Here is a 25,984-nt window from a genome sequence, read left to right on the forward strand (position 1 = left end):
AGACATGAAGGATGATACATTGTACCCAGTATATAGCAGACATGGAGGATGATACATTGTACCCAGTATATAGCAGACATGGAGGATGATACATTGTACCCAGTATATAGCAGACATGGAGGATGATACATTGTACCCAGTATATAGCAGACATGGAGGATGATACATTGTACCCAGTATATAGCAGACATGGAGGATGATACATTGTACCCAGTATATAGCAGACATGGGGGGATACATTGTACCCAGTATATAGCAGACATGGGGATGATACATTGTACCCAGTATATAGCAGACATGGGGGATGATACATTGTACCCAGTATATAGCAGACATGGGGGATGATACATTGTACCCAGTATATAGCAGACATGGAGGATGATACATTGTACCCAGTATATAGCAGACATGGGGGATGATACATTGTACCCAGTATATAGCAGACATGGGGGATGATACATTGTACCCAGTATATAGCAGACATGGGGGATGATACATTGTACCCAGTATATAGCAGACATGGAGGATGATACATTGTACCCAGTATATAGCAGACATGGAGGATGATACATTGTACCCAGTATATAGCAGACATGGAGGATGATACATTGTACCCAGTATATAGCAGACATGGAGGATGATACATTGTACCCAGTATATAGCAGACATGGAGGATGATACATTGTACCCAGTATATAGCAGACATGGAGGATGATACATTGTACCCAGTATATAGCAGACATGGAGGATGATACATTGTACCCAGTATATAGCAGACATGGAGGATGATACATTGTACCCAGTATATAGCAGACATGGAGGATGATACATTGTACCCAGTATATAGCAGACATGGAGGATGATACATTGTACCCAGTATATAGCAGACATGGAGGATGATACATTGTACCCAGTATATAGCAGACATGGGGGGATACATTGTACCCAGTATATAGCAGACATGGGGATGATACATTGTACCCAGTATATAGCAGACATGGGGATGATACATTGTACCCAGTATATAGCAGACATGGGGGATGATACATTGTACCCAGTATATAGCAGACATGGAGGATGATACATTGTACCCAGTATATAGCAGACATGGAGGATGATACATTGTACCCAGTATATAGCAGACATGGAGGATGATACATTGTACCCAGTATATAGCAGACATGGGGATGATACATTGTACCCAGTATATAGCAGACATGGGGGATGATACATTGTACCCAGTATATAGCAGACATGGGGGATGATACATTGTACCCAGTATATAGCAGACATGGAGGATGATACATTGTACCCAGTATATAGCAGACATGGAGGATGATACATTGTACCCAGTATATAGCAGACATGGAGGATGATACATTGTACCCAGTATATAGCAGACATGGAGGATGATACATTGTACCCAGTATATAGCAGACATGGAGGATGATACATTGTACCCAGTATATAGCAGACATGGAGGATGATACATTGTATCCAGTATATAGCAGACATGGAGGATGATACATTGTATCCAGTATATAGCAGACATGGAGGATGATACATTGTATCCAGTATATAGCAGACATGGAGGATGATACATTGTACCCAGTATATAGCAGACATGGAGGATGATACATTGTACCCAGTATATAGCAGACATGGAGGATGATACATTGTACCCAGTATATAGCAGACATGGAGGATGATACATTGTACCCAGTATATAGCAGACATGGAGGATGATACATTGTACCCAGTATATAGCAGACATGGAGGATGATACATTGTACCCAGTATATAGCAGACATGGGGGATGATACATTGTATCCAGTATATAGCAGACATGGGGGATGATACATTGTATCCAGTATATAGCAGACATGGGGGATGATACATTGTACCCAGTATATAGCAGACATGGAGGATGATACATTGTACCAGTATATAGCAGACATGGGGGATGATACATTGTACCCAGTATATAGCAGACATGGGGGATGATACATTGTACCCAGTATATAGCAGACATGGGGGATGATACATTGTACCCAGTATATAGCAGACATGGAGGATGATACATTGTATCAAGTATATAGCAGACATGGAGGATGATACATTGTATCCAGTATATAGCAGACATGGGGGATGATACATTGTATCCAGTATATAGCAGACATGGGGGATGATACATTGTACCCAGTATTTAGCAGACATGGAGGATGATACATTGTACCCAGTATTTAGCAGACATGGAGGATGATACATTGTACCCAGTATTTAGCAGACATGGAGGATGATACATTGTACCCAGTATATAGCAGACATGGAGGATGATACATTGTACCCAGTATTTAGCAGACATGGAGGATGATACATTGTATCCAGTAAATAGCAGACATGGGGGGCTACATTGTACCCAGTATATAGCAGACATGGGGGATGATACATTGTACCCAGTATTTAGCAGACATGGAGGATGATACATTGTACCCAGTATATAGCAGACATGGAGGATGATACATTGTACCCAGTATATAGCAGACATGGAGGATGATACATTGTATCCAGTATATAGCAGACATGGAGGATGATACATTGTATCCAGTATATAGCAGACATGGAGGATGATACATTGTATCCAGTATATAGCAGACATGGAGGATGATACATTGTACCCAGTATATAGCAGACATGGAGGATGATACATTGTACCCAGTATATAGCAGACATGGAGGATGATACATTGTACCCAGTATATAGCAGACATGGAGGATGATACATTGTACCCAGTATATAGCAGACATGGAGGATGATACATTGTACCCAGTATATAGCAGACATGGAGGATGATACATTGTACCCAGTATATAGCAGACATGGGGGATGATACATTGTATCCAGTATATAGCAGACATGGGGGATGATACATTGTATCCAGTATATAGCAGACATGGGGGATGATACATTGTACCCAGTATATAGCAGACATGGAGGATGATACATTGTACCAGTATATAGCAGACATGGGGGATGATACATTGTACCCAGTATATAGCAGACATGGGGGATGATACATTGTACCCAGTATATAGCAGACATGGGGGATGATACATTGTACCCAGTATATAGCAGACATGGAGGATGATACATTGTATCAAGTATATAGCAGACATGGAGGATGATACATTGTATCCAGTATATAGCAGACATGGGGGATGATACATTGTATCCAGTATATAGCAGACATGGGGGATGATACATTGTACCCAGTATTTAGCAGACATGGAGGATGATACATTGTACCCAGTATTTAGCAGACATGGAGGATGATACATTGTACCCAGTATTTAGCAGACATGGAGGATGATACATTGTACCCAGTATATAGCAGACATGGAGGATGATACATTGTACCCAGTATTTAGCAGACATGGAGGATGATACATTGTATCCAGTAAATAGCAGACATGGGGGGCTACATTGTACCCAGTATATAGCAGACATGGGGGATGATACATTGTACCCAGTATTTAGCAGACATGGAGGATGATACATTGTACCCAGTATTTAGCAGACATGGAGGATGATACATTGTACCCAGTATATAGCAGACATGGAGGATGATACATTGTACCCAGTATTTAGCAGACATGGAGGATGATACATTGTACCCAGTATTTAGCAGACATGGAGGATGATACATTGTACCCAGTATATAGCAGACATGGAGGATGATACATTGTACCCAGTATTTAGCAGACATGGAGGATGATACATTGTACCCAGTATATAGCAGACATGGAGGATGATACATTGTACCCAGTATTTAGCAGACATGGAGGATGATACATTGTATCCAGTAAATAGCAGACATGGGGGGCTACATTGTACCCAGTATATAGCAGACATGGAGGGGTACATTGTACCCAGTATATAGCAGACATGGAGGATGATACATTGTATCCAGTATATAGCAGACATGGGGGATGATACATTGTACCCAGTATATAGCAGACATGGGGGATGATACATTGTACCCAGTATTTAGCAGACATGGAGGATGATACATTGTACCCAGTATTTAGCAGACATGGAGGATGATACATTGTACCCAGTATTTAGCAGACATGGAGGATGATACATTGTACCCAGTATTTAGCAGACATGGAGGATGATACATTGTACCCAGTATATAGCAGACATGGAGGATGATACATTGTACCCAGTATTTAGCAGACATGGAGGATGATACATTGTACCCAGTATATAGCAGACATGGAGGATGATACATTGTACCCAGTATTTAGCAGACATGGAGGATGATACATTGTATCCAGTAAATAGCAGACATGGGGGGCTACATTGTACCCAGTATATAGCAGACATGGAGGGGTACATTGTACCCAGTATATAGCAGACATGGAGGATGATACATTGTATCCAGTATATAGCAGACATGGGGGATGATACATTGTACCCAGTATATAGCAGACATGGGGGATGATACATTGTACCCAGTATTTAGCAGACATGGGGGATGATACATTGTACCCAGTATTTAGCAGACATGGAGGATGATACATTGTACCCAGTATATAGCAGACATGGAGGATGATACATTGTACCCAGTATATAGCAGACATGGAGGATGATACATTGTACCCAGTATATAGCAGACATGGAGGATGATACATTGTACCCAGTATATAGCAGACATGGAGGATGATACATTGTACCCAGTATATAGCAGACATGGAGGATGATACATTGTATCCAGTATATAGCAGACATGGGGGATGATACATTGTACCCAGTATATAGCAGACATGGGGGATGATACATTGTACCCAGTATTTAGCAGACATGGGGGATGATACATTGTACCCAGTATTTAGCAGACATGGAGGATGATACATTGTACCCAGTATTTAGCAGACATGGAGGATGATACATTGTACCCAGTATATAGCAGACATGGAGGATGATACATTGTACCCAGTATATAGCAGACATGGAGGATGATACATTGTACCCAGTATTTAGCAGACATGGAGGATGATACATTGTACCCACTATATAGCAGACATGGAGGGGTTCATTGTACCCAGTATATAGCAGACATGGAGGATGATACATTGTATCCAGTATATAGCAGACATGGGGGATGATACATTGTACCCAGTATATAGCAGACATGGAGGGGTACATTGTACCCAGTATATAGCAGACATGGAGGATGATACATTGTATCCAGTATATAGCAGACATGGGGGATGATACATTGTACCCAGTATATAGCAGACATGGGGGGGTACATTGTACCCAGTATATAGCAGACATGGAGGATGATACATTGTACCCAGTATATAGCAGACATGGGGGATGATACATTGTACCCGGTATATGGCAGACATGGGGGATGATACATTGTACCCGGTATATAGCAGACATGGGGGATGATACATTGTACCCGGTATATGGCAGACATGGGGGGGTACATTGTACCCGGTATATAGCAGACATGGAGGATGATACATTGTACCCAGTATATAGCAGACATGGGGGATGATACATTGTACCCAGTATATAGCAGACATGGGGGATGATACATTGTACCCAGTATATAGCAGACATGGGGGATGATACATTGTACCCAGTATATAGCAGACATGGGGGATGATACATTGTACCCAGTATATAGCAGACATGGGGGATGATACATTGTACCCAGTATATAGCAGACATGGGGGATGATACATTGTACCCGTTATATGGCAGACATGGAGGATGATACATTGTACCCAGTATATAGCAGACATGGGGGATGATACATTGTACCCGGTATATAGCAGACATGGGGGATGATACATTGTACCCGGTATATAGCAGACATGGGGGATGATACATTGTACCCGGTATATGGCAGACATGGGGGGGTACATTGTACCCGGTATATAGCAGACATGGAGGATGATACATTGTACCCGGTATATGGCAGACATGGGGGGGTACATTGTACCCGGTATATAGCAGACATGGAGGATGATACATTGTACCCAGTATATAGCAGACATGGGGGATGATACATTGTACCCGGTATATGGCAGACATGGGGGATGATACATTGTACCCGGTATATAGCAGACATGGGGGATGATACATTGTACCCGGTATATGGCAGACATGGGGGATGATACATTGTACCCAGTATATAGCAGACATGGGGGATGATACATTGTACCCAGTATATAGCAGACATGGGGGATGATACATTGTACCCAGTATATGGCAGACATGGGGGATGATACATTGTACCCAGTATATAGCAGACATGGGGGATGATACATTGTACCCGGTATATAGCAGACATGGGGGATGATACATTGTACCCGGTATATGGCAGACATGGGGGATGATACATTGTACCCGGTATATGGCAGACATGGGGGATGATACATTGTACCCAGTATATAGCAGACATGGGGGATGATACATTGTACCCAGTATATAGCAGACATGGGGGATGATACATTGTACCCGGTATATGGCAGACATGGGGGATGATACATTGTACCCAGTATATAGCAGACATGGGGGGGTACATTGTACCCGGTATATGGCAGACATGGGGGATGATACATTGTACCCAGTATATAGCAGACATGGAGGATGATACATTGTACCCAGTATATAGCAGACATGGGGGGGGGATGATACATTGTACCCAGTATATAGCAGACATGGAGGATGATACATTGTACCCAGTATATAGCAGACATGGGGGGGTACATTGTACCCAGTATATAGCAGACATGGGGGGGTACATTGTACCCAGTATATAGCAGACATGGAGGATGATACATTGTACCCAGTATATAGCAGATATGGGGGATGATACATTGTACCCAGTATATAGCAGACATGGGGGGGTACATTGTACCCAGTATATAGCAGACATGGAGGATGATACATTGTACCCAGTATATAGCAGACATGGGGGATGATACATTGTACCCGGTATATGGCAGACATGGGGGATGATACATTGTACCCGGTATATAGCAGACATGGGGGATGATACATTGTACCCGGTATATTGCAGACATGGGGGGGTACATTGTACCCGGTATATAGCAGACATGGAGGATGATACATTGTACCCAGTATATAGCAGACATGGGGGATGATACATTGTACCCAGTATATAGCAGACATGGGGGATGATACATTGTACCCAGTATATAGCAGACATGGGGGATGATACATTGTACCCAGTATATAGCAGACATGGGGGATGATACATTGTACCCAGTATATAGCAGACATGGGGGATGATACATTGTACCCAGTATATAGCAGACATGGGGGATGATACATTGTACCCGTTATATGGCAGACATGGAGGATGATACATTGTACCCAGTATATAGCAGACATGGGGGATGATACATTGTACCCAGTATATAGCAGACATGGGGGATGATACATTGTACCCGGTATATGGCAGACATGGGGGATGATACATTGTACCCGGTATATGGCAGACATGGGGGATGATACATTGTACCCAGTATATAGCAGACATGGGGGATGATACATTGTACCCAGTATATAGCAGACATGGGGGATGATACATTGTACCCAGTATATAGCAGACATGGAGGATGATACATTGTACCCGGTATATGGCAGACATGGGGGATGATACATTGTACCCAGTATATAGCAGACATGGAGGATGATACATTGTACCCAGTATATAGCAGACATGGGGGGGTACATTGTACCCGGTATATGGCAGACATGGGGGATGATACATTGTACCCAGTATATAGCAGACATGGAGGATGATACATTGTACCCAGTATATAGCAGACATGGAGGATGATACATTGTACCCGGTATATAGCAGACATGGGGGAGTACATTGTATCCAGTATATAGCAGACATGGGGATGATACATTGTACCCAATATATAGCAGACATGGGGGAGTACATTGTATCCAGTATATAGCAGACATGGGGATGATACATTGTACCCAGTATATAGCAGACATGGGGGATGATACATTGTATCCAGTATATAGCAGACATGGGGGATGATACATTGTACCCAGTATATAGCAGACATGGGGAATGATACATTGTACCCAGTATATATATAGCAGACATGGGGGATGATACATTGTACCCAGTATATAGCAGACATGGGGGATGATACATTGTACCCAGTATATAGCAGACATGGAGGATGATACATTGTATCCAGTATATAGCAGACATGGAGGATGATACATTGTATCCAGTATATAGCAGACATGGAGGATGATACATTGTACCCAGTATATAGCAGACATGGAGGATGATACATTGTACCCAGTATATAGCAGACATGGAGGATGATACATTGTACCCAGTATATAGCAGACATGGGGGAGTACATTGTATCCAGTATATAGCAGACATGGAGGATGATACATTGTACCCAGTATATAGCAGACATGGAGGATGATACATTGTACCCAGTATATAGCAGACATGGAGGATGATACATTGTACCCAGTATATAGCAGACATGGGGGGGGGGGGGATGATACATTGTATCCAGTATATAGCAGACATGGAGGATGATACATTGTACCCAGTATATAGCAGACATGGGGGAGTACATTGTATCCAGTATATAGCAGACATGGGGGATGATACATTGTACCCAGTATATAGCAGACATGGGGGATGATACATTGTACCCAGTATATAGCAGACATGGGGGATGATACATTGTACCCAGTATATAGCAGACATGGGGGATGATACATTGTACCCAGTATATAGCAGACATGGGGGATGATACATTGTACCCAGTATATAGCAGACATGGGGGGATGATACATTGTACCCAGTATATAGCAGACATGGGGGGATGATACATTGTACCCAGTATATAGCAGACATGGGGGATGATACATTGTACCCGGTATATAGCAGACATGGAGGATGATACATTGTACCCAGTATATAGCAGACATGGAGGATGATACATTGTACCCAGTATATAGCAGACACGGGAGATGATACATTGTACCCAGTATATAGCAGACACGGGGGATGATACATTGTATCCAGTATATAGCAGACATGGGGGATGATACATTGTACCCAGTATATAGCAGACATGGAGGATGATACATTGTACCCAGTATATAGCAGACATGGGGGATGATACATTGTACCCAGTATATAGCAGACATGGAGGATGATACATTGTGTTATGCACACGCCCGGGCTAAGCGGCGTGTGCGTGTGATTGGTAGTGATTCCACTGGACCGTGCCGGAGAGTGAATGCCTGGAGGGGCGTGACTAAGTATTCACCCGATCCGACCAGGGTCGCACGACGGCATACGACGCCAGTGCACCAAGGAGGAACCGAGCAGAGGGACCAGGTGCTACTCCAGGACAGACCCCGGACACGGCTGTTGACCCACACAGGGGAATACAGGAACAGGCTGGTAGGCTGGCACACAGACTGGTGGGTATAGGCAGGCACGACTGGTATGCAGGCAGGCGGGTATGCAGGCAGGGGGGTAAAGGCAAGCACAGCTAGAGTGCAGACAGAGAGGCACTAGCAGGTAGGAACACAGGCGGGATAGGACCCAGTACACACCGGGACTCAGGAACAATACAGGCAGAGGGTTACAGGCAAGCACAGCTAGAGTGCAGACAAGGCTGAGCAGGGAGGACAGGGCTCTGTTCACAAGGAACAGACAGGAAGGGAAAGACAGAGCCAGATACTCACACAGTACTTGCAGAGACAACAAGCAGGAGTTAGGTACGAGTTCAGACTCTGCAGAAAAAGGAAGGGAACGGACATAGAGGCAAAACAGGTAAAGGACAGGAGAGAGTTCAGACTGGAACTGAGTGTACGGAGGAGACCGACACTGCAGAGGGATACAGGAGCGGGTCTGGGAATACGGCCCCCAGAGAGGCGGAACGAACAGGCAAGGAGCGTGTTCAGACAGGACAGACCAGACGCAGGAGCGGGTCTAGGAAATCGGCCACTAGAAGGCGGAACGAACAGGCAAGGAGCGTGTTCAGACAGGACAGACCAGACACAGGAGCGGGTCTAGGAAATCGGCCACTAGAAGGCGAGAGGAACAGGCTAGGAGCGTGTTCAGACAGGACAGACAAGAGAACACAGAAAGGAGTCAGTTCAGACACGGGAGCTGATACCGCAAAGCAGGAGACATACAGGACTCAGTTCAGACACGGGAGCTGATACCGCAAAGCAGGAGACATACAGGACTCAGTTCAGACACGGGAGCTGATACCGCAAAGCAGGAGACATACAGGACTCAGTTCAGACACGGGAACTGATACAAAAAGCAGGAGACAAGAGACGGGACCTGGCACCTTCAGAGTGCAAGCACACACTGAAGGAAACACTATGCTCAGGCAGGGATAGAAGGGAGCTGCTGAGCTATATACCAAGTGACAGACAGCAATAGGCTGAGGACGCACAAGGGGTGTGACCCACAGCAGGTACAAAAGGCAGGAAGTGATCGGGCGCCGCCCTTAAGCAGCAGAAACAGACACAAACAGACAGCATGGAGGGAAGCCAGAGAGACATTCTGGACAGGAGATCAAGTGCGCCCTCTTGCACAGTGGGAGATGGACCACCATGCAAGGACGCCGCCAGGTATGTTACAGTACCTCCCCCCTTACGCCCCCTCTTCTTCAGGCCTGCCAGAATCTTCCGCAGGGAATTCGAGGGCCAGTCGTTCACTGGGTTGGAGGGGGACAGAGACTTAAGGGTAATCTCTGCTTCGAGGTACATCTTGTCAAGCTTACAGGAAGAAATAGACGGGTTATCACGTACATAATGAGGAAAAGTCACTGTCTCTTTGTTATCTGGTGGTATCCCGGAGGATTCAGGAAACAACTGGAGGTCCTCCGCCGGGTCAGAAGAGTGCAGAGGCTCAGAGAAAACAACTGCTTCAGAGTACACTAGGTCGGACTCACTGGAGGAAGCAGGCGAGATATCGGGTACCGAGTATAGGAAAGTCTCTGTCCATTCACCACCAGGTGGCACCCCGAAGGGTTCTGGAGACAGCTGGCGGTCCTCCGCCTGGTCAGAGGGGTGTAGAGACTCACGGGTAACCTCTGCTTCAGAGTACACTAGGTCGGACTCACTGGAGGAAGCAGGCGAGGTATCAGATCCAGGATATAGGAAAGTCTCTGTCCATTCACCACCAGGTGGCACCCCGAAGGATTCTGAACACAACTGGAGGTCCTCCGCCTGGTCGGAGGGGTGTAGAGACTCAGGAGTAACCTCTGCTTCGGAGTACACTAAGTTGGACTCACTGGACGAAGCGAGCGAGGTATCAGGTACAGAGTATAGGAGAGTCTCTGTCCTTTCGCTACCAGGTAGCACCCCGAAGGGTTCAGGAGACAACTGGAGATCCTCCGCCTGGTCGGAGGGGTGTAGAGACTCGGAGGTAACTACCACTTTGGGGTACCCATTGTCAGGCTCACAGGACGAAGCGGACAAAGTATTGAGTACCGGGTGTAGAGAAGTCTCTCTCCATTTGTCATCGAGTGGTATCCCGGAGGGTTCAGGAGGCAACAGGGGATCCTCCGCCAGGTAGTAGAGGTGCACAGACTCTGAGGTAACCACAGCTTTGGAGCATCCTTGGACATGCACACCGGTTAAAGAGAAAGAAGCATCTGATGCCGGGTGCAGGAAGTTCTCCTGTGTGGAGTCTGGATGGGCAGAAGTCTCTTCGGCCAGGAGAACTGGTGCCCTACCCACGCACATTACCCATTGGGGTTTCTCCGGGATACAGGGAGATGAAGCTTCAGTAGGGACTTCAAGGTTGGGGTCAGGAGGTCTCAGGGAGGACAGACCCTGGCGTGACGGCTTGCCTCTAAGTCTAGCACGTCTGGACTGCCTCTTGAGGTTGAGAGAAGTATTCCGGAAAGCGTAGTCACCCTGTGAGGATTCTGGGTGGGCAGTAGTCTCATTGGGCTGGAGGACTATTGCGCTACCCACACACATTACCCGTCGGGGCTGCTCCGGGATATTGGGAAGTGAAGCTTCAGCAGGGGCTTCAGAGTTAGGGTCCTCGAAGACCATACGAAAGGCCACCAGGAAGGCCTGCAGGTCAAGGATGACAGGATCCCATGCTTCCCATAGGGGGGTGACCCATTTCAAGGCATCACCCGCTAGGTAGTCAATCATAAAGGCCACTTTAGCCCAATCGGAAGGAAAATAGAGAGGGTAGGCCTTAAAGTGTAGCATGCATTGCTCCACAAATGCACGACACTGTCTTGGATCCCCATAGTAACGTGGCGGATCCGCAGGAACGAGAGCTGATAGATCCATCTGGACGGGTGCGTAACTCGCCTGGAACTCAGCTAAAGGGGGAAAAAAATTTATTTATTTTATTTTAATGCATGTATTCGCTGGAAAAACTTCTCAAAGAGCGAAGGCCGTGGGGCTCAACGGGAACCATGGCCTGAGCATGCTGTTATGCACACGCCCGGGCTAAGCGGCGTGTGCGTGTGATTGGTAGTGATTCCACTGGACCGTGCCGGAGAGTGAATGCCTGGAGGGGCGTGACTAAGTATTCACCCGATCCGACCAGGGTCGCACGACGGCATACGACGCCAGTGCACCAAGGAGGAACCGAGCAGAGGGACCAGGTGCTACTCCAGGACAGACCCCGGACACGGCTGTTGACCCACACAGGGGAATACAGGAACAGGCTGGTAGGCTGGCACACAGACTGGTGGGTATAGGCAGGCACGACTGGTATGCAGGCAGGCAGGTATGCAGGCAGGGGGGTAAAGGCAAGCACAGCTAGAGTGCAGACAGAGAGGCACTAGCAGGTAGGAACACAGGCGGGATAGGACCCAGTACACACCGGGACTCAGGAACAATACAGGCAGAGGGTTACAGGCAAGCACAGCTAGAGTGCAGACAAGGCTGAGCAGGGAGGACAGGGCTCTGTTCACACAGAACAGACAGGAAGGGAAAGACAGAGCCAGATACTCACACAGTACTTGCAGAGACAACAAGCAGGAGTTAGGTACGAGTTCAGACTCTGCAGAAAAAGGAAGGGAACGGACATAGAGGCAAAACAGGTAAAGGACAGGAGAGAGTTCAGACTGGAACTGAGTGTACGGAGGAGACCGACACTGCAGAGGGATACAGGAGCGGGTCTGGGAATACGGCCCCCAGAGAGGCGGAACGAACAGGCAAGGAGCGTGTTCAGACAGGACAGACCAGACGCAGGAGCGGGTCTAGGAAATCGGCCACTAGAAGGCGGAACGAACAGGCAAGGAGCGTGTTCAGACAGGACAGACCAGACACAGGAGCAGGTCTAGGAAATCGGCCACTAGAAGGCGAGAGGAACAGGCTAGGAGCGTGTTCAGACAGGACAGACAAGAGAACACAGAAAGGAGTCAGTTCAGACACGGGAGCTGATACCGCAAAGCAGGAGACATACAGGACTCAGTTCAGACACGGGAGCTGATACCGCAAAGCAGGAGACATACAGGACTCAGTTCAGACACGGGAGCTGATACCGCAAAGCAGGAGACATACAGGACACAGTTCAGACACAGGAGCTGATACCGCAAAGCAGGAGACATACAGGACTCAGTTCAGACACGGGAACTGATACAAAAAGCAGGAGACAAGAGGCGGGACCTGGCACCGTCAGAGTGCAAGCACACACTGAAGGAAACACTATGCTCAGGCAGGGATAGAAGGGAGCTGCTGAGCTATATACCAAGTGACAGACAGCAATAGGCTGAGGACGCACAAGGGGTGTGACCCACAGCAGGTACAAAAGGCAGGAAGTGATCGGGCGCCGCCCTTAAGCAGCAGAAACAGACACAAACAGACAGCATGGAGGGAAGCCAGAGAGACATTCTGGACAGGAGATCAAGTGCGCCCTCTTGCACAGTGGGAGATGGACCACCATGCAAGGACGCCGCCAGGTATGTTACACATTGTATCCAGTATATAGCAGACATGGGGGATGATACATTGTATCCAATATATAGCAGACATGGAGGATGATACATTGTACCCAGTATATAGCAGACATGGAGGATGATACATTGTATCCAGTATATAGCAGACATGGGGGATGATACATTGTACCCAGTATTTAGCAGACATGGAGGATGATACATTGTACCCAGTATATAGCAGACATGGAGGATGATACATTGTACCCAGTATATAGCAGACATGGAGGATGATACATTGTACCCAGTATATAGCAGACATGGAGGATGATACATTGTACCCAGTATTTAGCAGACATGGAGGATGATACATTGTATCCAGTATATAGCAGACATGGGGGATGATACATTGTACCCAGTATATAGCAGACATGGGGGATGATACATTGTACCCAGTATATAGCAGACATGGAGGATGATACATTGTACCTAGTATATAGCAGACATGGAGGATGATACATTGTACCCAGTATTTAGCAGACATGGAGGATGATACATTGTATCCAGTATATAGCAGACATGGGGGATGATACATTGTACCCAGTATATAGCAGACATGGGGGATGATACATTGTACCCAGTATTTAGCAGACATGGAGGATGATACATTGTACCCAGTATTTAGCAGACATGGGGGATGATACATTGTACCCAGTATTTAGCAGACATGGGGGATGATACATTGTACCCAGTATATAGCAGACATGGGGGATGATACATTGTACCCAGTATTTAGCAGACATGGGGGATGATACATTGTACCCAGTATTTAGCAGACATGGAGGATGATACATTGTACCCAGTATTTAGCAGACATGGAGGATGATACATTGTACCCAGTATTTAGCAGACATGGGGGATGATACATTGTACCCAGTATATAGCAGACATGGGGGATGATACATTGTACCCAGTATTTAGCAGACATGGGGGATGATACATTGTACCCAGTATTTAGCAGACATGGAGGATGATACATTGTACCCAGTATTTAGCAGACATGGAGGATGATACATTGTACCCAGTATATAGCAGACATGGGGGGCTACATTGTACCCAGTATATAGCAGACATGGGGGGGTACATTGTACCCAGTATATAGCAGACATGGAGGATGATACATTGTACCCAGTATATAGCAGACATGGAGGATGATACATTGTACCCAGTATATAGCAGACATGGAGGATGATACATTGTACCCAGTATATAGCAGACATGGAGGATGATACATTGTACCCAGTATATAGCAGACATGGGGGATGATACATTGTACCCAGTATATAGCAGACATGGGGGGGTACATTGTACCCAGTATATAGCAGACATGGGGGATGATACATTGTACCCAGTATATAGCAGACATGGAGGATGATACATTGTACCCAGTATATAGCAGACATGGAGGATGATACATTGTACCCAGTATTTAGCAGACATGGAGGATGATACATTGTATCCAGTAAATAGCAGACATGGGGGGCTACATTGTACCCAGTATATAGCAGACATGGAGGGGTACATTGTACCCAGTATATAGCAGACATGGAGGATGATACATTGTATCCAGTATATAGCAGACATGGGGGATGATACATTGTACCCAGTATATAGCAGACATGGGGGATGATACATTGTACCCAGTATTTAGCAGACATGGGGGATGATACATTGTACCCAGTATTTAGCAGACATGGAGGATGATACATTGTACCCAGTATTTAGCAGACATGGAGGATGATACATTGTATCCAGTAAATAGCAGACATGGGGGGCTACATTGTACCCAGTATATAGCAGACATGGAGGGGTACATTGTACCCAGTATATAGCAGACATGGAGGATGATACATTGTACCCAGTATTTAGCAGACATGGGGGATGATACATTGTACCCAGTAAATAGCAGACATGGGGGGCTACATTGTACCCAGTATATAGCAGACATGGAGGGGTACATTGTACCCAGTATATAGCAGACATGGAGGATGATACATTGTATCCAGTATATAGCAGACATGGGGGATGATACATTGTACCCAGTATATAGCAGACATGGGGGATGATACATTGTACCCAGTATATAGCAGACATGGAGGATGATACATTGTACCCAGTATATAGCAGACATGGAGGATGATACATTGTACCCAGTATATAGCAGACATGGGGGGCTACATTGTACCCAGTATATAGCAGACATGGGGGGGTACATTGTACCCAGTATATAGCAGACATGGAGGATGATACATTGTACCCAGTATATAGCAGACATGGGGGATGATACATTGTACCCAGTATATAGCAGACATGGGGGGGTACATTGTACCCAGTATATAGCAGACATGGGGGATGATACATTGTACCCAGTATATAGCAGACATGGAGGATGATACATTGTACCCAGTATATAGCAGACATGGGGGATGATACATTGTACCCGGTATATGGCAGACATGGGGGATGATACATTGTACCCAGTATATAGCAGACATGGGGGATGATACATTGTACCCAGTATATAGCAGACATGGGGGATGATACATTGTACCCAGTATATAGCAGACATGGGGGATGATACATTGTACCCGGTATATGGCAGACATGGGGGATGATACATTGTACCCGGTATATGGCAGACATGGGGGGGATGATACATTGTACCCAGTATATAGCAGACATGGGGGATGATACATTGTACCCAGTATATAGCAGACATGGGGGATGATACATTGTACCCAGTATATAGCAGACATGGGGGATGATACATTGTACCCAGTATATAGCAGACATGGGGGATGATACATTGTACCCAGTTTATAGCAGACATGGAGGATGATACATTGTACCCAGTATATAGCAGACAATGGGGGGGTACATTGTACCCAGTATATAGCAGACATGGGGGATGATACATTGTACCCAGTATATAGCAGACATGGGGGATGATACATTGTACCCATTATATAGCAGACATGGGGGAGTACATTGTATCCAGTATATAGCAGACATGGGGATGATACATTGTACCCAGTATATAGCAGACATGGAGGATGATACATTGTACCCAGTATATAGCAGACATGGAGGATGATACATTGTACCCAGTATATAGCAGACATGGGGGGGGGATGATACATTGTATCCAGTATATAGCAGACATGGAGGATGATACATTGTACCCAGTATATAGCAGACATGGGGGAGTACATTGTATCCAGTATATAGCAGACATGGGGATGATACATTGTACCCAGTATATAGCAGACATGGAGGATGATACATTGTACCCAGTATATAGCAGACATGGAGGATGATACATTGTACCCAGTATATAGCAGACATGGGGGGATGATACATTGTACCCAGTATATAGCAGACATGGGGGGATGATACATTGTACCCAGTATATAGCAGACATGGGGGATGATACATTGTACCCGGTATATAGCAGACATGGAGGATGATACATTGTACCCGGTATATAGCAGACATGGAGGATGATACATTGTACCCAGTATATAGCAGACACGGGGGATGATACATTGTACCCAGTATATAGCAGACATGGGGGGGTACATTGTACCCAGTATATAGCAGATATGGAGGATGATACATTGTACCCAGTATATAGCAGACATGGGGGATGATACATTGTACCCAGTATATAGCAGACATGGGGGGGGTACATTGTACCCAGTATATAGCAGACATGGAGGATGATACATTGTACCCAGTATATAGCAGACATGGGGGATGATACATTGTACTCGGTATATGGCAGACATGGGGAATGATACATTGTACCCAGTATATAGCAGACATGGGGGGGTACATTGTACCCAGTATATAGCAGACATGGAGGATGATACATTGTACCCAGTATATAGCAGACATGGGGGATGATACATTGTACTCGGTATATGGCAGACATGGGGGATGATACATTGTATCCAGTATATAGCAGACATGGGGGATGATACATTGTACCCGGTATATGGCAGACATGGGGAATGATACATTGTACCCAGTATATAGCAGACATGGGGGGGTACATTGTACCCAGTATATAGCAGACATGGAGGATGATACATTGTACCCAGTATATAGCAGACATGGAGGATGATACATTGTACCCAGTATATAGCAGACATGGGGGATGATACATTGTATCCAGTATATAGCAGACATGGGGGATGATACATTGTACCCGGTATATAGCAGACATGGGGGATGATACATTGTACCCAGTATATAGCAGACAATGGGGGATGATACATTGTACCCAGTATATAGCAGACATGGAGGATGATACATTGTACCCAGTATATAGCAGACATGGAGGATGATACATTGTACCCAGTATATAGCAGACATGGAGGATGATACATTGTACCCAGTATATAGCAGACATGGGGGATGATACATTGTACCCAGTATATAGCAGACATGGAGGATGATACATTGTACCCAGTATATAGCAGACATGGGGGATGATACATTATATCCAGTATATAGCAGACATGGGGGATGATACATTGTATCCAGTATATAGCAGACATGGAGGATGATACATTGTACCCAGTATATAGCAGACATGGAGGATGATACATTGTACCAAGTATATAGCAGACATGGAGGATGATACATTGTACCCAGTATATAGCAGACATGGAGGATGATACATTGTACCCAGTATTTAGCAGACATGGAGGATGATACATTGTATCCAGTATAAAGCAGACATGGGGGATGATACATTGTACCCAGTATATAGCAGACATGGGGGGATACATTGTACCCAGTATATAGCAGACATGGGGGATGATACATTGTACCCAGTATATAGCAGACATGGGGGGCTACATTGTACCCAGTATATAGCAGACATGGGGGGGTACATTGTACCCAGTATATAGCAGACATGGGGGGGTACATTGTACTCAGTATATAGCAGACATGGGGGATGATACATTGTACCCAGTAAATAGCAGACATGGGGGGCTACATTGTACCCAGTATATAGCAGACATGGGGGGGTACATTGTACCCAGTATATAGCAGACATGGAGGATGATACATTGTATCCAGTATATAGCAGACATGGGCGATGATACATTGTACCCAGTATATAGCAGACATGGGGGGGTACATTGTACTCAGTATATAGCAGACATGGAGGATGATACATTGTACCCAGTATATAGCAGACATGGGGGATGATACATTGTACCCAGTATATAGCAGACATGGAGGATGATACATTGTACCCAGTATATAGCAGACATGGGGGATGATACATTGTACCCGGTATATGGCAGACATGGGGGATGATACATTGTACCCGGTATATAGCAGACATGGGCGATGATACATTGTACCCAGTATAGAGCAGACATGGGGGATGATACATTGTACCCAGTATATAGCAGACATGGAGGATGATACATTGTACCCAGTATATAGCAGACAATGGGGGGGTACATTGTACCCAGTATATAGCAGACATGGGGGATGATACATTGTACCCAGTATATAGCAGACATGGGGGGGATGATACATTGTACCCAGTATATAGCAGACATGGAGGATGATACATTGTACCCAGTATATAGCAGACAATGGGGGGGTACATTGTACCCAGTATATAGCAGACATGGGGGATGATACATTGTACCCAGTATATAGCAGACATGGGGGGGATGATACATTGTACCCAGTATATAGCAGACGTGGGGGATGATACATTGTACCCGGTATACAGCAGACATGGGGGATGATACATTGTACCCGGTATATAGCAGACATGGAGGATGATACATTGTACCCAGTATATAGCAGACATGGGGGATGATACATTGTACCCGGTATATAGCAGACATGGGGGAGTACATTGTACCCAGTATATAGCAGACATGGGGGATGATACATTGTATCCAGTATATAGCAGACATGGAGGATGATACATTGTATCCAGTATATAGCAGACATGGGGGGATGATACATTGTACCCAGTATATAGCAGACATGGGGGATGATACATTGTATCCAGTATATAGCAGACATGGAGGATGATACATTGTACCCAGTATATAGCAGGCATGGGGGATGATACATTGTATCCAGTATATAGCAGACATGGGGGGTGATACATTGTACCCAGTATATAGCAGACATGGGGGATGATACATTGTACCCAGTATATAGCAGACATGGGGGGGATGATACATTGTACCCAGTATATAGCAGACGTGGGGGATGATACATTGTACCCGGTATATAGCAGACATGGAGGATGATACATTGTACCCGGTATATAGCAGACATGGGGGAGTACATTGTACCCAGTATATAGCAGACATGGGGGATGATACATTGTATCCAGTATATAGCAGACATGGAGGATGATACATTGTATCCAGTATATAGCAGACATGGGGGGCTACATTGTACCCAGTATATAGCAGACATGGGGGATGATACATTGTACCCAGTATATAGCAGACATGGGGGATGATACATTGTACCCGGTATATAGCAGACATGGAGGATGATACATTGTACCCGGTATATAGCAGACATGGGGGAGTACATTGTACCCAGTATATAGCAGACATGGGGGGGATGATACATTGTACCCAGTATATAGCAGACATGGGGGATGATACATTGTACCCGGTATATAGCAGACATGGAGGATGATACATTGTACCCGGTATATAGCAGACATGGGGGAGTACATTGTACCCAGTATATAGCAGACATGGGGGATGATACATTGTATCCAGTATATAGCAGACATGGAGGATGATACATTGTATCCAGTATATAGCAGACATGGAGGATGATACATTGTATCCAGTATATAGCAGACATGGGGGGATGATACATTGTACCCAGTATATAGCAGACATGGGGGATGATACATTGTATCCAGTATATAGCAGACATGGGGGGATGATACATTGTATCCAGTATATAGCAGACATGGAGGATGATACATTGTACCCAGTATATAGCAGGCATGGGGGATGATACATTGTATCCAGTATATAGCAGACATGGGGGGTGATACATTGTACCCAGTATATAGCAGACATGGGGGATGATACATTGTACCCAGTATATAGCAGACATGGGGGGATGATACATTGTACCCAGTATATAGCAGACATGGAGGATGATACATTGTACCCAGTATATAGCAGACATGGGGGATGATACATTGTATCCAGTATATAGCAGACATGGGGGATGATACATTGTACCCAGTATATAGCAGACATGGGGGGGATGATACATTGTACCCAGTATATAGCAGACATGGGGGAGGATACATTGTACCTGGTATATAGCAGACATGGGGGAGGATACATTGTACCCGGTATATAGCAGACATGGGGGGGATGATACATTGTACCCAGTATATAGCAGACATGGAGGATGATACATTGTATCCAGTATATAGCAGACATGGAGGATGATACATTGTACCCGGTATATAGCAGACATGGGGGGGATGATACATTGTACCCAGTATATAGCAGACATGGGGGGGATGATACATTGTACCCAGTATATAGCAGACATGGGGGGGATGATACATTGTACCCAGTATATAGCAGACATGGGGGGGATGATACATTGTACCCAGTATAAAGCAGACAATGGGGGGGTAAATTGTACCCAGTATATAGCAGACATGGGGGGGATGATACATTGTATCCAGTATATAGCAGACATGGGGGATGATACATTGTATCCAGTATATAGCAGACATGGGGGATGATACATTGTACCCAGTATATAGCAGACATGGGGGATGATACATTGTACCCAGTATATAGCAGACATGGGGGGGATGATACATTGTACCCAGTATATAGCAGACATGGAGGATGATACATTGTACCCAGTATAAAGCAGACAATCGGGGGGTACATTGTACCCAGTATATGGCAGACATGGAGGATGATACATTGTACCCAGTATAAAGCAGACAATGGGGGGGTACATTGTACCCAGTATATGGCAGACATGGAGGATGATACATTGTACCCAGTATAAAGCAGACAATCGGGGGGGTACATTGTACCCAGTATATAGCAGACATGGAGGATGATACATTGTACCCAGTATATGGCAGACATGGAGGATGATACATTGTACCCAGTATAAAGCAGACATGGGGGGGTACATTGTACCCAGTATATAGCAGACATGGGGGATGATACATTGTACCCAGTATATAGCAGACATGGAGGATGATACATTGTACCCAGTATATAGCAGACATGGGGGGGATGATACATTGTACCCAGTATATAGCAGACATGGGGGGGATGATACATTGTACCCAGTATAAAGCAGACAATGGGGGGGTACATTGTACCCAGTATATAGCAGACATGGGGGGGATGATACATTGTATCCAGTATATAGCAGACATGGGGGATGATACATTGTACCCAGTATATAGCAGACATGGGGGATGATACATTGTACCCAGTATATAGCAGACATGGGGGGGATGATACATTGTACCCAGTATAAAGCAGACAATGGGGGGGTACATTGTACCCAGTATATGGCAGACATGGAGGATGATACATTGTACCCAGTATAAAGCAGACAATCGGGGGGTACATTGTACCCAGTATATGGCAGACATGGAGGATGATACATTGTACCCAGTATAAAGCAGACATGGGGGGGTACATTGTACCCAGTATATAGCTGACATGGGGGATGATACATTGTACCCAGTATATAGCAGACATGGGGGATGATACATTGTACCCAGTATATAGCAGACATGGGGGGGTACATTGTACCCAGTATATAGCAGACATGGGGGGCTACATTGTACCCAGTATATAGCAGACATGGGGGGGTACATTGTACCCAGTATATAGCAGACATGGGGGGGGTACATTGTACCCAGTATATAGCAGACATGGGGGGGCTACATGTACATGTATATACAGTTATCGCCCTGTGTGACTTTCTCCTGCCGTTGTCACAGTGTCGGTCGCTTCCTGTTGTCGCCGATCTCCTGGTCCCGAGCTCCGATCTGCAGGTTCCTCCTCCAGCAATAGCTCCTGGCAGCAGAGAAGGGCCCCTGTGATCGGCGGCACAGTGACGGTCCCGGTGCAGCAGACGGACGGCAGCGCCACTCACCTGCCGTAGGTCGCCAGCTGCTGCCGCATGCGATTGATCTGCCGCTGGAGCATGGTGCAGGTGCCCGGCCGTGTGCGCTCTCCTGCGGCGGAGGCGATGGGTGAGGCCGGTGTCTCCTCCTCCGGAAGGGCTGCGGTGTCTGACTGAAGTTTACAGCTCAATTCTCGGGGCGTCTCTCGGGTTCAGGGGGTAGAGACCGGAGCGGAGCGGAGCCTGGCAGTCCATGGAAAGAGCAAAGCCCCAGACTGACTGCACCCGCCATACTGACTTCACCCCTCATACTGACTGCAGCCCCCTGATACTGACCGCAGCCCCCTGATATTGACTGCAGCCCCCGATACTGACTGCACCCGCCATACTGACTGCAGCCCCCCCATACTGACTGCAACCCCCTGATACTGACTGCAACCCCCAATACTGACTGCAGCCCCCCGATACTGACTGCAGCCCCCTGATACTGACTGCAGCCCCCTGATACTGACTGCAGCCCCCTGATACTGACTGCAACCCCCAATACTGACTGCAGCCCCCCGATACTGACTGCAGCCCCCTGATACTGACTGCAGCCCCCCCATACTGACTGCAGCCCCCGATACTGACTGCAGCCCCCTGATACTGACTGCAACCCCCAATACTGACTGCAGCCCCCCGATACTGACTGCAGCCCCCTGATACTGACTGCAGCCCCCCGATACTGACTGCAGCCCCCCACTATATATACAGAAGCCCCTATATCTGCACTGCTGCCCCTCACTATATATACAGAAGCCCCTATATCTGCACTGCTGCCCCTCACTATATATACAGAAGCCCCTATATCTGCACTGCTGCCCCTCACTATATATACAGAAGCCCCCATATCTTCACTGCTGCTCCTTACTATATATACAGAAGCCCCTATATCTGCACTAGTGCCCCTCACTATATATACAGAAGCCTCTATATCTGCACTGCTGCCCCTCACTATATATACAGAAGCCCCTATATCTGCACTGCTGCCCCTCACTATATATACAGAAGCCTCTATATCTGCACTGCTGCACCTCACTATATATACAGAAGCCCCTATATCTGCACTGCTGCCCCTCACTATATATACAGAAGCCCCTATATCTGCACTGCTGCTCCTCACTATATATACAGAAGCCCCCATATCTTCACTGCTGCTCCTTACTATATATACAGAAGCCCCTATATCTGCACTAGTGCCCCTCACTATATATACAGAAGCCTCTATATCTGCACTGCTGCCCCTCACTATATATACAGAAGCCCCTATATCTGCACTGCTGCCCCTCACTATATATACAGAAGCCTCTATATCTGCACTGCTGCACCTCACTATATATACAGAAGCCTCTATATCTGCAGTACTGCCTCTCACTATATATACAGAAGCCCCTATATCTGCACTGCTGCCTCTCACTATATATACAGAAGCTCCTATATCTGCACTGCTGCCCCTCACTATATATACAGAAGCCCCTATATCTGCACTACTGCACCTCACTATATATACAGGAGCCTCTATATCTGCACTGCTGCCCCTCACTATATATACAGAAGCCCTATATCTGCACTGCTGCCCCTCACTATATATACAGACGCCTCTTTATCTGCACTGCTGCCCCTCCCTGTATATACAGAAGCCCCTATATCTGCACTGCTGCCCCTCACTATATATACAGACGCCTCTTTATCTGCACTGCTGCCCCTCCCTGTATATACAGAAGCCCCTATATCTGCACTGCTGCCCCTCACTATATATACAGACGCCTCTTTATCTGCACTGCTGCCCCTCCCTGTATATACAGAAGCCCCTATATCTGCACTGCTGCCCCTCACTATATATACAGAAGCCTCTATATCTGCACTGCTGCCCCTCACTATATATACAGAAGCCCCTATATCTGCTCTGCTGCCCCTCACTATATATACAGAAGCCCCTATATCTGCACTGCTGCCCCTCACTATATATACAGAAGCCCCTATATCTGCACTGCTGCCCCTCACTATATATACAGAAGCCCCTATATCTGCACTGCTGTCCCTCACTATATATACAGAAGCCCCTATATCTGCACTGCTGCCCCTCACTATATATACAGAAGCCCCTATATCTGCACTGCTGCCCCTCACTATATATACAGAAGCCCCTATATCTGCACTGCTGCCCCTCACTATATATACAGAAGCCCCTATATCTGCACTGCTGCCCCTCACTATATATACAGAAGCCCCTATATCTGCACTGCTGCCCCTCACTATATATACAGAAGCCCCTATATCTGCACTGCTGCCCCTCACTATATATACAGAAGCCTCTATATCTGCACTGCTGCCCCTCACTATATATACAGAAGCCTCTATATCTGCACTGCTGCCCCTCACTATATATACAGAAGCCCCTATATCTGCACTGCTGCCCCTCACTATATATACAAAAGCCTCTATATCTGCACTGCTGCCCCCTCACTATATATACAGAAGCCTCTATATCTGCACTGTTGCCCCTCACTATATATACAGAAGCCCCTATATCTGCACTGCTGCCCCTCACTATATATACAGAAGCCCCTATATCTGCACTGCTGCCCCTCACTATATATACAGAAGCCCCTATATCTGCACTGCTGCCCCTCACTATATATACAGAAGCCCTATATCTGCACTGCTGCCCCTCACTATATATACAGAAGCCTCTATATCTGCACTGCTGCCCCCTCACTATATATACAGAAGCCTCTATATCTGCACTGCTG

General features: G+C 46.1%; 1 protein-coding gene across 2 annotated transcripts in view; it reads right to left on the reverse strand.

The window, feature by feature from the left end:
- The window catches only part of SH3BP1 (SH3 domain binding protein 1), a 258,494-nt gene extending 235,048 nt beyond the window's left edge, over positions 1 to 23,446 (reverse strand). Inside the window, exon 1 of one of the 2 annotated variants that reach the window (XM_073645218.1) lies at positions 23,223 to 23,446. In XM_073645218.1, coding sequence (XP_073501319.1) covers positions 23,223 to 23,275 — 53 coding nt within the window. In that variant the 5' untranslated portion in view covers positions 23,276 to 23,446. The remainder of the gene's footprint in view (positions 1 to 23,222) is intronic. The other variant, XM_073645219.1, reaches the window with a different exon arrangement.
- Between the last annotated feature and the right edge of the window lie 2,538 nt (positions 23,447 to 25,984).

Source organism: Phyllobates terribilis, unplaced genomic scaffold (genome assembly GCF_046119375.1).
Source record: "Phyllobates terribilis strain yellow unplaced genomic scaffold, ASM4611937v1 Scaffold_8__6_contigs__length_399053987, whole genome shotgun sequence".
Lineage (NCBI taxonomy): Eukaryota > Metazoa > Chordata > Amphibia > Anura > Dendrobatidae > Phyllobates > Phyllobates terribilis.